The sequence below is a fragment of the Eulemur rufifrons genome, chromosome 16 (genome assembly GCF_041146395.1).
Source record: "Eulemur rufifrons isolate Redbay chromosome 16, OSU_ERuf_1, whole genome shotgun sequence".
Lineage (NCBI taxonomy): Eukaryota > Metazoa > Chordata > Mammalia > Primates > Lemuridae > Eulemur > Eulemur rufifrons.
Window position 1 is genome coordinate 28,624,198 of NC_090998.1, and position 15,015 is coordinate 28,639,212.

Below are 15,015 nucleotides of genomic sequence, written 5' to 3' on the forward strand. Positions count from 1 at the left end.
CCAAATTTCTACAAAAGACATTTTTTAAAGTGGTCATAGGCACTTCAACATACTTTTCAGAAAATGATTTATTATCAAAAACTAGCAATTGTGATAGTAACACACGCAGAAATGTCAAACAGGGGAAAAAGGAAAAAAGTTTATGGAATCCAGAGCACACGCTTACAATAATGCAATCCTGTGAGGATGATAATGATTAAATCACCGTGGACGTGAATTATCTGCGGTAAATTCTACTCTCTATCAATTGTCAGACATCATTTTTTCTTTACTAATGCTGTTATCATTTTTATTGAATAAGAGATTCGTGCTTGACGTACAAGGTCTGTACACTTGTGAATAATTCATTATTGTATTAGTTTGTGAAAAAGTCATGATTTTGACAGTATTTCTTCATAATGGTGTATTTGTAATCCCAGAGAGCAGCGGAGGGGTTGGGCACTGGAGCAAACGGCAGGTGCTGAGCAGTAGCACGAGCGAGGGCTGGGTGCTAGGAAAATACACCTCAGGTGGTAGTGGGGGCACATAGAAGCAGATGGCACAGGCATTGAAGGAGGCAGGAGTCTCAAAAGGCTGGAGGAGCAGAGACTAAGGATCTGGTGCCCTCATCACCACCCTGCATCATGCAGCAGGGAGTCTTATACAAGCAGTAATAATAGCAAATAGTTACACAGGTTTTGCTGCGTGCCAGCTACTGTCTTAGTACTTGAGTTAGTGTAATCCTCACAACAGCCTTCTGTGGTGGGTACTGTTAGGGACCCTATGGGTTCTCATTTACAGATGAAGAAATGAAAGTATGGAGAAAGTCAGTCAGTCACCCAGCTGATTGACTGATCCAGCTGATCCCTAGCAGGATTTGACCCCAGGAAAATGATAGTTTTATGACAGGGGTGGCTTGAAGACTGTTTAAATTGTTGTAAGAGTCTATTTAGTGTTTAATAATCTACAATAGTACACTTGACATTCACATAGCTAAATGCCCTGCCTCTAGGGACCAAGGGAAGCCGCCTAGGTGTGCACGTACGTGGCACCTGAGATGCCTTTTGATACAGATGATCATATGGGGAAAATCTGACATAATTTTCAGGCCCTGCTGAATAATGATATACTTAAAAATCTTCATGGTATATTCATTAATATCAATGCTCAAAACTGTTAAGGAATCTTAGGCTCTGGCAGAAAATGTGACTGTTTTCAAATTCAGAATTTATCTGACTGTATGGATGGACAATTTCCTACCACCAGCACTATAGTAACACAGGGTGTTTTAATACATTTATGGCCCAGTCTCCTCTATGCAGTTATGCTTACCAATAAAAGAGGAGACCAAGATTGGGTGTTGTTATGATGAATTGGAAACAATTTTCAGATAAAGCACAGCAGCCTATGAACCTCCTCTGGCTCAAGATGGTGTCAACTAGCATTGCCTTTTGCAAGCAGGCAGAAAGAAACATATGTAATTGATTGTGGTTTCTCTCCGCTCCCACCTTCCGCTTTGGTCATAGCTGCAGACACAAAGTAATAATTGGTGTGCCTTAAATAGCCAGCGCTTTCTGTAATCTTGACTAACATTCTTAGTAGAACACAGCCAAAAGGGGAACTTCCATCAGTGCGTGCTTGGGGTGTGAGAGAGCTCCCTCCAGTTCCCTTCCTGATGCAGGGGTAAGTTTGGTCTGCACCTAAGAAAACAGCATGCTAAGGTGCAGCAGAGCACACTGACCAGCCCCAGTGCAGGAGTCATCACACTGTGCACTTGTAACCTTTCTGTGCAGGGATGCACAGCATTTAACACCAAATGGTCACCTAGCGAGTGGTGGAGCTGGGATTCAGACACACAGTGCCCACATTTACATTGTAGTCACAGGCCGTCTGCTACGTAACAGCTACTAGTGCCTGCTCAAAATTGGAATTAGGGCTAGCATAGCCGGATGTGTTTCAGATAATCTAACAGAATTGTAACTTTTCAGTGACCACAAACAATAGTATTCCTTTTCACCCCTCCAGGATAGCAATCAATCAAGTAAATAATTATGGAATATGCTCTTGGGAAAATAAAATGAATATTTTATTCTAAAAATGATCACTGTTTTTAAAAATTACTTTTGTTTTCAAAGGCTGGACATTTTTACCTCAATTGCATACGCACATCATTGTATATACTTAAGAATGGTACAATAGGAAAGGTTGCCTCTTACACTTATTTATGCTCAATCTTTAAAAATATTGAATACCTGCAATTATCTACCTTCAAGGCTTATTTAGAGTTCATATTGCTTTTGAACTCTAAAGATGTCAAGCTATTTGCTTTATCTGACAGCATAACATTCTTGAACGTTAGGTAGCACAGAGTGATATGTATAAAGTATTAGCAGCCTATAGTGCATTTTATTTAGTGACTCTAGTAAATGTAAATAAAGTTACAGGTTATAACAAACTGAAACAGTCAGTTGCTGAATGTTTTTTGCTGCTGCTGTTTTCCTCAAGACAGACATCTGGATAGTTCCACAATTCTAGATGTTTAGAAATCTTCTAGGTTGTAAAGAAATTTGAGTACAAACCTTTTTACTTTCTTCTGAATATTTAGGATTTGTATAGAAATAACCCTGAATATTTCAGATTTTAGATAAAAATGGAAATAGTTAAAAGTTTGTATAGATTGGGCTCTAAACTACATATTTCCTTATAGTCAGAATTCAGAAAACATGTCTCTAGAATTCATTTATTCAACAAATAGGTATTAAGCATCTACTATGTGACAGGTGATGTTTCTGGGACATGGCGGAACAAAGATTGCTGTCTCCCCTGAGTTACTTTCTAACCAGGGAAAAGAGAAAGTAGACAAAATAAATAATGTACTTTGGTAGAAGATGCTGAATGCTATGGAAAAAAATAAACTGCAAAGCATGGTAGGAATAGCAGTTACACTAAATAGGGTGGTCTGTGTAGTCCATGTTGACAAGATGCAATCTTAGCCAATATTTGAATAATCTGGGAGAAGAGCATTCAAGCCGAGAACAGCTAGACCAAAGGCCCTAAGGCAGCTTGGCCTGTTTGATGACAACAGGGAGCCAGCAGGACTGTAGTAGAATGAAGAAGGGGTGATAAGTAGGTGATAAGATCAGAGTGATACTGGGACAACGGCTGGATCACTTACAGCCTGCAAATCACTGTAAGGCCTTGAGATTTTACTCTCAGTGAAATGTGGAGCCATTGGAGAATTATTTTATTTTATTATTTATTTTTAAGACAAAGGATCTTGCTCTGTCACCCAGTCTGGAGTGCAGCGATGTGATCATAGATCACTGTAGCCTCAAACTCCTGGGCTCGAGCCATCCTCCCACCTCAGGATCCTAAGTACCTGAGACTATAGGTATGTGCCACCATGCTGAGCTAATGTTTTTTAATTTTTTTGTAGAGATGGGGTCTCGCTACTTGTCCAGGCTGGTCTTGAACTCCTGGCTTCAAGTGATCCTCCTGTCTTAGCTTCACAAAGCCCTGGGATTTACAGGCAAGAGCCACTGAGCCCCGTCCCCTTAGGGAATTTTAAACACAAGATCTGATTTGTGTTTTAAATGGATCTCCTTGGTCCTGGTTTGAAAATACGGACTGTACTGGGGACAAGGGAAGGAGCAGGAAGACCAGGTAGAGAGCCTTGCTGTAATTCAGTTATAGATTATGATAGTTTGCGCCAGAATATTATTAATAGCACTGGACGTGGTGATAAGATGGTCGAAATTGGAACCATTTTGCAGGTAAAGCCAACAGATTTCCCGATGGATAGGATGTGGAGTATGAGAGAAAAAGAGAGAACTTCTGGGGGCTTCCAAGGTGTTGGCCTAAGCATAGGTGGAGTTGCCATTAACTCAGATGGAGAAAACTTTAAGACAGTTGGTTTTGGGTGAGAGTGAAGAGACCAAGGGTTCAGATTTGGGTCTGGTGGTTGTGAGGTGACTCTTAAGGTGTGCATAGGTGGTTGAATGTATAAATCTGGAATTTAGGTAAGAGCTCTGCAGTGGAGATGGTAAGTGTAGGAGGCATGAAACTGGCAGAGATCAATAAGGAAGTGTGAGTGCAGGTGGAGAGAGAAGAGAACTAAGCACTAAACACAGCGGCACTTCAACTTTAAAGAGCTTGTTGATATGATTTCTTGCCATCAGCGATAAGAACAACTTCGTATTTCTTGATTTTTTTTTTCTTCCTTAAACAAGAGATATGTTTAAAAATGTTTTTAATTTTTTTTTTTATTTTTTTTTTTGAGACATAGTCTCACTCTCTTGCCAGGCTAGAGTGCCGTGGCGTCAGCCTAGCTCACAGGAACCTCCAACTCCTGGGTTCAAGCAATCCTCCTGCCTCAGCCTCCCGAGTAGCTGGGACTACAGGCACGTGCCACCATGCCCGGCTAATTTTTTCTGTATACTTTTAGTTGTCCACCTAATTTCTTTCTATTTTTTTTAGTAGAGACGGGGTCTCGCTCTACTAAAAACGGGGTCTTGCTCAGGCTGGTCTCAAACACCTGGGCTCAAATGATCCTCCCGCCTCAGCCTCCCAAGTGCTAGGATTACAGGCGTGAGCCACCGCGCCTGGCCTGTTTTTAATTTTAATTGTAAAAAATACATAACATAAAATATACCATCTTAATGATTTTTAATAAGATCCCTTGTGGTTTTGATTATTATATTTCTGGAAAATTTATTATTCAGCTCTAGAATTTTTTTTTTTTAATGCAGTTGATTTCTTAATCTAGGTATTTTAGCTAGCACCTGGGAGATATGATTTGCAATCTATGAGACAAATGGAGTTTTTTGAAGTTACGATAGGAAAAGGCTATTGCAAAATGTCTTATAATAACTGGAATGTTTTACAGCAAAGAAACCTGGCAGACACCACCTAACCAAGTGACCAAGGTTAACATCACATGATAATCATGTTGCTGTCATTCAGTGATACAATGAAGTGAGATGGGTGCATTGCCTCTGTGATATTCTCCCAAATCCATACCCCAGTCCAATAATGAGAAAATAACAGAGAAAAATACTTTTGACCAGTATTTTTCAAAAGTTCCAAAGTCATATAAGTCAAGTGAAGTCTAAGTAACTCTCACAGATTGGAGTAACTAAGGAGACAGTGATAACTAAATGCAACTTGATATCCTGGATTGAACAGAAAAAGGATGTTAGTGGAAAAATTCATGAAATCTGAATGAAGTCCGTAGTATTGTACCAATGTCTTGATAAATATACCATGGTTATATGAGATGCTAACATTAGGGGAATTTGCATACAACTCCTCTCTAAATCTAACATTATTTCAAAGTAGAGTGGCTTTTGTTTTGGTTTACTTAAAGTATGTTTATCCTTCTGGACAATTTATACCCCAAAAGATCATCTTCCCTAGAAAACTACTTCTGCTATCTTAAATCCAAGATATCGTCTTGTCCCAGGGGGTGGAGTCCATCTAGATCTTCCGGGCTAGATATTGGTGCAGTTGGGAGAAAAGTGTGGACAAATGAGGCAGTATAACCAGGCACATAAGGAAGACCATAAAGATGTGATCTGAGGTCATAGACACTGGTGAAAAGAGGTCAGGTCTGAAGAATCAGAGAACTGAATGGACTTTCTTTTGGAATGCATGGCCAAAGAGAGAGTACAACCCTACAATGTGAAAGAGCCATTCAGTAATGTTTTGGTAAAATATGACAGCCCAAAATGGTTCTGTAAATATTAATAGTAGTCCAAAGTTACCCTAACCGGCCAGGACATAATGCATGACTACTGAAGTGCAAGAAGAACAGGTAAAGTTAAGCCATATTAGCAACCTCTCCAGTTGGAAAAGGGAGCCTTACGCAGCCAAAGATCGGGATGATTGAGAATGTCTGTGGTTAGCCCATGTCTAGGTATTTCCTGCAGCATATATGACCCAGCAAGCATAAGTGAGTAACCCAAAACCAGAGTGCAAAATGAGTAGTGCCAACGGCTACAAAGATTACCAGTCCTCAAGAGGAGATAGTATTTAAATGGAATACCTCCCCCGCCCAAGCTAACATACTGTAATTAGTTACATCTGTGCCTGAGATAACTGTTTATAACTGTCAGTTACTCCTATTGGTTCTTGATAATTTGGAATCTAACAGCCTCTGTAGTTAATGTAAAATTTCTTGATTCGGTAGACTGTCTGATTACAATTTTGGTTTCAATTCCCTGTTATGCAACTGACACCCAAATAAGGACTATTTCCTAATATGAGTAGGCTGAGTCAGTCATAAACAGGCAAAAAGATTTACTTTTTATTGCTAGTATCCAAGATGTTAGCGGATGAAGTGTTTAATGGAATAGTGCTTCTTTTAGACAAACTTCTTTTGCCGTGATACGTTTGACCTGTACCAGTGGTCAGCAGGACTTTTCCTGTAAAGGACCAAATAGTAAATATTTTTGGCCTTACAGCCACAAATGATCTCTGTTGTATATTTGTATTGCTTTTTTTGTTTTTTTAAACAACCCTTTAAAAATGTAAATATTCTCTGTGTCCTTCACAATGTTTTCATGCTTTTGTGATAGTGGCTGAAGTTTGGAGACTTGTTTTAAACAATGATCTGAAATGAAGTTTCCACTGGCAAAAGATCTGTAATCACGACTTTGATAGATTTATAAGAAATTAGATGCATAGTTGATCTCTTATTGCAGGTATTTTAGCACATTCGTGAAAGACATTCTCTATAAATACGACACTTGTAAGATCCACCCTACCCTGAAAGTTTGCTATTTAGAAGTTAAGTTTCTAAATAGTTTTCAATTTCAAGCTAATATTTATGTAAGACACGTTTTTTTCTCTAAATAGACTAATTATTAAACTTGTTTCATAACTAAATATGTAATAGTGGTGATCTATTTTTTAAAGGCTCAATTTGTTTTGTCATTCAACCCATTAACCGCCCTCTTTATTGTTTTATTGCTGCTTTCCCTTGTAAACTGATGCTAAATCTGCATTCTTGATTTCATTTTACGATTATGTTACAGTTTCTTCCTTTGGTTTGCAGTTGAGTTATGATGCATTACTTTTCTGCCCCAAAGCCATCCTTCACTAGGCCCTAGCAGGTGGCTTTGATGATACTAAGCCATTCTTGGGATCACTATGGAAAAAACATGCAAATCCCCCATAAAAAGCTAAGTGGTTGCATGATACATTGTGGATTTTAGGGATGCACTCTGCCTTCCTCACACAGTTTCTCTAAGAAGGTAAATAAGCGCATACATTTAAGGAGTTGAACTTTTATTTCTTTATAAGTTTAATATTTTGTGAAATAATTTTCCATAACTCTTGGTTTCTAGACCTTTGTTATATTTTGCTAAACAATGCTTAATCCAGCTGGTAGATATGCCATTTTAGCAGAAGGGTGTCTGAGGAAAACCCATTTAATTTCTGTTTTAGCACTGGCTTTCAAATAACTTCTCACACAATACTTATCACTGTTAATGTTTTCTAAAGTCTGTTTTAACAAGATAAATTTTGAGGGGAGCACAGAAAATAAAGCAGTAGTGTGGTTTTTAATCAATATTGTTTAATAATCAACTGGATTAGAGGGAATTTTTTGACTCAATAGAAAGTTGATTGGGTTTTTTAAAATAGCTTTCCTTGTTTTGAATAATAAAGCTTTTTGAAAAATCTCTTAATAGTTCTCTCTTAAATATTTGGAGTCTATAAAAATGAAAGTCTTTGTTAACCAAATGATAGTTCCTTAAATTGGATACTTTGATTCAGTTACAGTGAACTTCCTGGTGGAAATTTTATTTTCTCTGAAGCAGAATCCAGTACTGTTAATATCACCAGGTCAACCAAAAGAGAAGGAAATTTAATATGCATCATAATCAGAAAATACTGACTTATGATTCTAAAAAGCCTCTGACTTATGACTCTAGAAAGTCTCCGAAATTCAACATATAACTTCTTACATTCGAAATTGAACAGAAAATTTAATCTTTTCCCATCTGTGTCTCATGATGTATTTCAGTGTTGTTTTAGAGAATATTTTGGGGTTTTGAGTTCTAAACAAATGTGACTGTGTTATCCCTACAAGCTTAATGATTCTTTCTTTGGAAAACCGGGGTCACCACTAGCTTATGTCGTGGATGTTGATGTGCAGACTGAGTAAGCCAGTGGGGGAGAGGTTGTGTGTGCGCACGCAGGCGCCCGTGCGTGTTTGTACTTTTCTAACAGAGCCATTCTTCTAGAGTCTTTAGGTCAGCTGTCATGTTGGTGCTTTCCTGCTTTGTTCTTTTGAGTTGCTGGGTGACTGGCGACTGACTGGACACTGGAAAGGCAGCTTTTAACGGATTAGTGCGGGGGCCTCCCGTCCTCTCCTTCGCCTACGTTGCAGCAGCTGCGTTCTGCCCTTTTAGTGGCCCTGCTAGGAAGGGAGCAGGGTGTGTGGCAGTCTTCTGTCAGCATGCATTATAGGGTTCCTAAGGCACATGGAACGAGCTCTTTCCCAGGAAAACCCTTTGTCGAGGCCAGCCCACATGGGAAATGTATTTCTATGCTTAGTCTTGTAACTGTGACTGTTTTTGTTTTATGGGGTCAGGAGAAATATAACTCACAAAACAGAGTTGTGCTCTGCCTCCGTGCTTACCTGTCCTTTGTTTTTGAACTCTCACAGGCAGCAGTATCTGTCCAGAGGTCACTGTCGTTCCGCTTTGTCCCACGACCAGCACAACCAGACTGGTTGATGAGAATGTATCTGATGAAGAGGCTCAGGGAATAAATGGGAAAACGCCAGCGAAACCCGCGACCGCAAGTCCGAAGCCACAAGGTTTGCTTATTGGGGGTTTGCGATCGGGGCAGGTGCTTTCTTGACCGATGAAGGTGATACAGAAAAATGATGACTCCAGAGAAAGAGTTTTAAGCTATAAAAGGGTGGAATTGCTCATATCATTTTTTAGAAGAGTCAATCTGTCAACCTTCTCAGGCAGTGGTTGGTATTTGCTTTGCTCCTGAAACAACTTACACATTTCTCTGTTATGGGTCCGTTCACGTTGCTGAAATTGTTTGCACGTCCCGTTATGGGACTGTGATCTCTTCATGCATTGTGCTGGCCTAGCACAGCGCCTGACTTACTGTCTTGGTAATAAATGTGTTTGGGACTACTGTCAGGAAGAAATGACTGGCTAGATGTCTGAGGATCCGTGAAACAGATAATTCTAAAACAGCATTTAACATACTTAAGGAGAGCGTTCTTTGATAATGTTAAGGAACTGAGCCTTGAAAACGTCTTAGGGTAAGGTCATCCCCAGAAATGAAAAGTGAGCAATCCCTCCCTCAGGATTGAGTGGCCAAGAAGGGGAAGGAAAAGGTACGACAGTAGAAAGCTTTGAATGTTTATTTAGTGACCGCTTTCTTTTTACAAAGAAATTTCCAGTGAACTGGATATTAACTTTGTGAAGCACAAAATTATCATTTTGATGATAGAGCAAGGCCTTTTGAATGTAACCCAAAAGCTAAGCTACCCTATGGTGTAATGTATAGTTTCTTCCTGTTAGATTTTCATTTACAATGAATGCTGAACATTGAGCCAAGAAACAATACTGCGCATTTTTAGAATTACTACACTTTGGGAAAATCAATTTCTATTTTGTTTATTTTGTGTATAGTTTGGTCTCTTTCCTATTCTTGCTAAGAAAAAAGTGTTATGGAGAATGCATTATAAGAGAACTAGTGTTATTCTTTAAAGTTGTATGTTTTAAAAATTTCTGAAAGAATTTTAAAATAAGTTTAAAATTGAATCTTCTATATTATGGGATATTGGTCTTCTTGTTTTTGCTACTAGCTGTCTTCATGGTGGTATGGAGTATCACTATCAAGTAATGTCAGATAATTGGTGATTCTAATGAGTAGCTTATTCATGAGCTTGTATTTTCTTTTGACCATACTGCTCCTTTATAACATTGATGTGGATATCAACATAGAAATTTTTTGGACCATTATTTAAGCCATTTTATTTCCAAAATACAAAATTCCATCTTGCTCATTAGACCTGAGTTGACAAGATCAAATATGAGGGTAAGGATATAAAAGATGAATAGATTTCTAGTTCATGTAATTGCAAAACAGGAATTTCATTACTTAAAAAGCCTTTTTTTGGAAGATGCATTGTATTACTTCATTGTTTTTCACAGTCAGTATATTTAGATAAATCTCAGCAGTGTCCTTTCTGAGCTGCTGTGTGCCCAAATAATCTCATTCTTTAGGGAGACAATACTTGACCTTGGTTTTGCAGTTCTGTAATAATATTGCTGTTTAAATATATTTACTTCCTATCTTAAATATGGATTAATTATATACAATTTTCTCGCTAAAGGAAACATTTCCAGATATTAAATGAATTACACAGTACTTTATGCTGCTTTTTCAAAATACTTTCACTGTTTTTTTTGGCCCTTCCCTGGCACCCATTTTAACCCCCTCTTAACCCGTGAAATTTTATATTGCCCTATGTCTGAGTTCAGGTTGCTATAACAAAATACCATACACTATAGCGTATAAACAACAGAAATTTATTTCTGGCACTTTTGGAGGCTGGAAGTCCAAGGTCAAGGTACGGGCAGATTCAGTGTGTGGTGAGGGCCTGCTTTCTGGTTTGTAGATGACCATCTTTTCACTATAACCTCACGCACTGAAAGGGGTGAGAGTTCTCTGGGGCCTCTTTTAAAGAGCACTAATCCCATTCATAAGGGCTCACTCAGCCTCGTGACCTAATCACCTCCCAGAAGTTCCATCTCCACCCACTGTCACCCTGGGGGTGAGCGTGTCACCGTGAATTTTGGGAAGATACAGATACAGACATTCAGAGCATAGCACCCCATCCCAACTTTATTTTTTCTCATTCATTACAGTCTGACCTAGTATATATTTTACTCACCTGACTCAGTTTTTTCTTGCCTTTTACACTACTGTATCCCCTCCCATAATGCATAGCAGGTCATCAGTAAACTTGCTATGCTGCCATGTTTCTTCCACTTTGCTTCTGCTACTCTTTGTTTAAAACTTTGTGTACAATACAGAGAGCAACATGCCTGAAATGAGGCTACATTTCAGTATTGTCAGATGAGCTGCCAAACAGATTGGGTACTGTTGATTGACTTAGTGACAAATAGTAAGTTTCCTACCTTCAGTGGAAAGAAGCTACTCTCAATTTCTCCAAACTCTTAAGAACATTTGAGTGCCTGGGGCAGAGAAGAGAACGGGGTGCTAATGAAGACCTCCTACATGGAGCAAGGGATTATCACGCTGACACCTTTATTCTCGCCTCATTGCAAATCCCTTGCAATTTGTGAATGGTGAGGTTGCTGAAGCATCATATCCATAATGTAATTTTAATTTTAATTGATTATACATATCCTAGATGAGTAGTTCTCAACTGGAGACAGGTTTGCCCTTGCACCCCCACTCCCCGCTTCCATGGTTGTATCTGGAGACATTTTGGTTTGACATTGCTCGTGGGAGTTGCTGCTGGCATCTAGTGAGTAGAGGACAGGGGTACTGCTCAGCATCCTGCAATGCACAGGACAGTCCCCCCCCAAACAAAGAATTAATACAAACTGTAACATCAGTAGTCCTCAGCTCTAAACCCATTTATGTGTTTTTTAAGCACATAAGTAAATCTTGGGTTTTTCTTTCTTTCTTTTTTTTTTTTTGAGACAGAGTCTCACTTTGTTGCCCAGGCTAGAGTGAGTGCCGTGGCGTCAGCCTCGCTCACAGCAACCTCAAACTCCTGGGCTCAAGCGATCCTCCTGCCTCAGCCTCCCGAGTAGCTGGGACTACAGGCATTCGCCACTATGCCCGGCTAATTTTTCTATATATATATTTTTAGTTGTCCATATAATTTCTTTCTATTTTTTAGTAGAGACGGGGTCTCGCTCTTGCTCAGGCTGGTCTCGAATTCCTGACCTTGAGCGATCCGCCCGCCTCGGCCTCCCAGAGTGCTAGGATTACAGGCGTGAGCCACCGCGCCCGGCCGGGTTTTTCTTTCTTATGTGGATGACTAATGTGACCATAGCTATGATTTATTTGGGAATTCTCAAAGGAGACTGTATTGCATACCTTTATAGTGGTGATTATGTAGTAATGTGTCTGGAACAATATAGGTTTATGTTCGTTTATTAATTACCAAGATATGAATATTTTTGAAGAATTATTTATAGGTTCTAAAAAGGTAAAAGAGCTTAATTTTAGATTAGAGATTAGATAAACTTGCATTTGGATCTAAAGTGGAGTATGTAGATTTTGAAATGGATTTATTCAATAGTCAGAGCTTGTTTTGCCTCAGCTTCAGAAAATACCCTAAGGCCTTGGAAAACAATGGTTTATTCACTTCATACCAATCCTACCAGTCAAACAAATTACTGAGCAGCCTCAAACATAAGTCTTTCTTCTTGCTCACCACTTTTAACACTGGCCTATTTCCTGCCATGCTACACATAACTCAAAATAGCTTCTTTAGCAATTAAAGCTAATAGTTCTTTTTCTCTTAAGAGCTTTGATCCACAGCATTCTCCTTTAGTTCATGATTACTTTGGCAAAGTGCACATTGTCATATAATGTCTCCATCATTAATTCTAAATATGTTGTAAAAAGTTTTATGAACTTAAAAACCAACATTATTGTTTGAATAATTTATGTAAATATATAGAGCATTTAAGCCTATTCATTTGCTTCTAAAGTAAAGCAGTTTATGTGTAATGATCCATTCTTTTAAAAGTTTAAGTTTATAATGCATTTATATTTTGCCAGCTTTTTGCATATGTATTAAAATAAGAATAATTGAAGTCTACTGATAATCACCAAAATTAAAAACTGGCAATTAGTTTCTCTTTTCATTTTCAATAATCATTATTTTTATACTTGTAAATTTTTAAATAATTAAATTGGTTTTTTCTATTTACTGTTGGTAAATTTGGCTGTACTAAAGCCTATTTTATTTAATTTTTTCTTTTTTAGAGATAGTGTTTTGCTCTGTTGCCCAGGCTGGGGAGTAGTGGCATGATCATAGTTCACTATAACCTCAAACTCCTGGGCTCAAGCAGTCCCCCCAGTAGTTGAGACTATAGGTACATGCCACTACGTCCTGGCTAATTTAAAAAAAAAAAAACAAACTTTTTTTTTAAGAGATGGGGTCTTGCTATGTTGCCCCGTCTGGTCTTGATCTCCTGGCCTAGAGATCTTCCCTCCTCGGCCTCCCCTGATTACAGGTGTATGCTACCATGCCCAGCCAGGCCCATTTTATTTATAGCCAAATAGATACCTCAGACTTAGCATCTACAAAACTGAGCTGCCGATCTTCTCTCTCTCCAAACATCGCTCTACCTGCTGTGTCAGCTGATGATCATTCCATCCTCCCAGTGGTACAGGCCAAACGTCTCAGTCATCCTGGACTCCCCTCTTCTTCTCTCATACCTTATATTTAATTGATCAGGACATCTACTTTTAAATTATACCTAGAGTCCAGCGTTCTTCTAAGCACCATTATCTCTTTTCTGGATTTCCATGGTAACCTCTTAAGTGTTCTCCCTGCTCCCACCCTGGTCCCCCTGCATTCTCAACACAGCAGACAGTGAAGTTAAGTTGGAAGTTAAGTCATGTCATGTCACATATCTGCTCAGAGCTCTGCAGCGACTTCTCATTTTGCACAAAGTCAAAGTCCCTACAGTGGTCCACTGTCAGTCCCCCCTGTTAGGATGGAAAGCTTAGTAGGTGCTCACAGCGTGAGGAGAGAAGGATTTCCCACACCGAGATTAGGTTACATAAAAGTTTTAAAAAAGTTTATTTGATCTTCTTAGAGGAGAGAGAGAGTGAAAGAGAGAAGGGAAAGTGCGGGGGCGGGGGGGGGCAGCGGGGGGAGCAGGGAGCCAGCAGTGGCATCCCGAAGAAAGAGAAGGGAGGTGCCAGCACTGAGGCCAGGTGGCTTGCTGATTTTAAGGGGGGTGAAGAGAAAAAAAAGTGATGATTGTCAGTTGATAGTAAAAGCAGGATGGGACAGGATGTCAAAATCCAAGAGTTTGTTTCCTCACCTTTCCTTGGAGATGAGAGATAATCACAGGAGATGTGACTCTGCCCTTGAGATATGGTTGAGGCTGCAGCTTGTTCTCCTACTGTTTATTCAGGAACTCTGTAAAAGCAGATTCTCAAAAAACAATTTTAAAGGGAAAGATTTATTTCTCTTTTCCATCTGTTCAGCTCTTTTCAGAAGGTGTACAAAACAGAACTGCAGGGCGCCTGGTACTGAGAGAACTCATAGGATTGATCTTTAACTATTGCTAGGAAATTGCAGGATTAGGTATTTTCCTGTTATTTTTGCAAGGCCGCCCCTTCCACCCTCTCTGACCTCAGTACCTTTTGCCCACTTGCTCATTCTGCTCTGGTCACATCGGCCTCCAGACTGTAGCCCTCCCTGGCTTTCACTCTACCTGGCGGACTGCCTTCCCCAAGTAATTCCCTCAATTGCTCTGAGTCCTGTTCAAACCCCAAGTTCTCAAAGAGGCCCACTGTGAACACCCTGTTTAATATGAAATCTGCTCTCCCACCTCCCACGTCTGGCTCCTACTTACCTTGCTCTTCTAGCCGCTCCCCTTTTCTCCTAGCACTTACCTCGTCCTGGTTTGTGATTTGCTTGGGTTTTTTTTGTTGTTGTTTGTTTGTTTATTGTTTTTCCTTTTGCTCATTGATATGCCAAAGCGCTTAGAACTTAATAGGTTTTCAGGAAATATTTTTTGAATTAATGAAAAAGTGAAAACAAAACCCTATATAAATGTATAAAAATTGCTGTCTAAGATATGTATTTTGAAAATGCTAAATTCCGAGTGGTTTTATCAGTTTATATTTTCACCAGAAATGTATGAGTGTTCACAGTGCTTCGTATCTCACTTTTACTTGGTATTGTCAGATTTAAAATTTTTGGTCAATCTGATGTGGCCAAAGTGGTATCATACTGTGGATTTAATTAGTATTTCCCTGATTATTAATGAGGGT

The 15,015-nt window shown here is 39.2% G+C and overlaps 1 protein-coding gene across 5 annotated transcripts in view; it reads left to right on the top strand.

Annotated features, from left to right (window-relative positions):
- The window catches only part of FGD4 (FYVE, RhoGEF and PH domain containing 4), a 207,052-nt gene that overhangs the window by 131,462 nt on the left and 60,575 nt on the right, over positions 1–15,015 (top strand). For 4 of the 5 annotated variants that reach the window (XM_069490062.1, XM_069490061.1, XM_069490066.1 and 1 more), the window contains exon 2: positions 8,651–8,803. In XM_069490062.1, coding sequence (XP_069346163.1) covers positions 8,651–8,803 — 153 coding nt within the window. Of the gene's footprint in view, positions 1–8,650; positions 8,804–15,015 lie in introns of those variants that run through there. The other variant, XM_069490064.1, reaches the window with a different exon arrangement.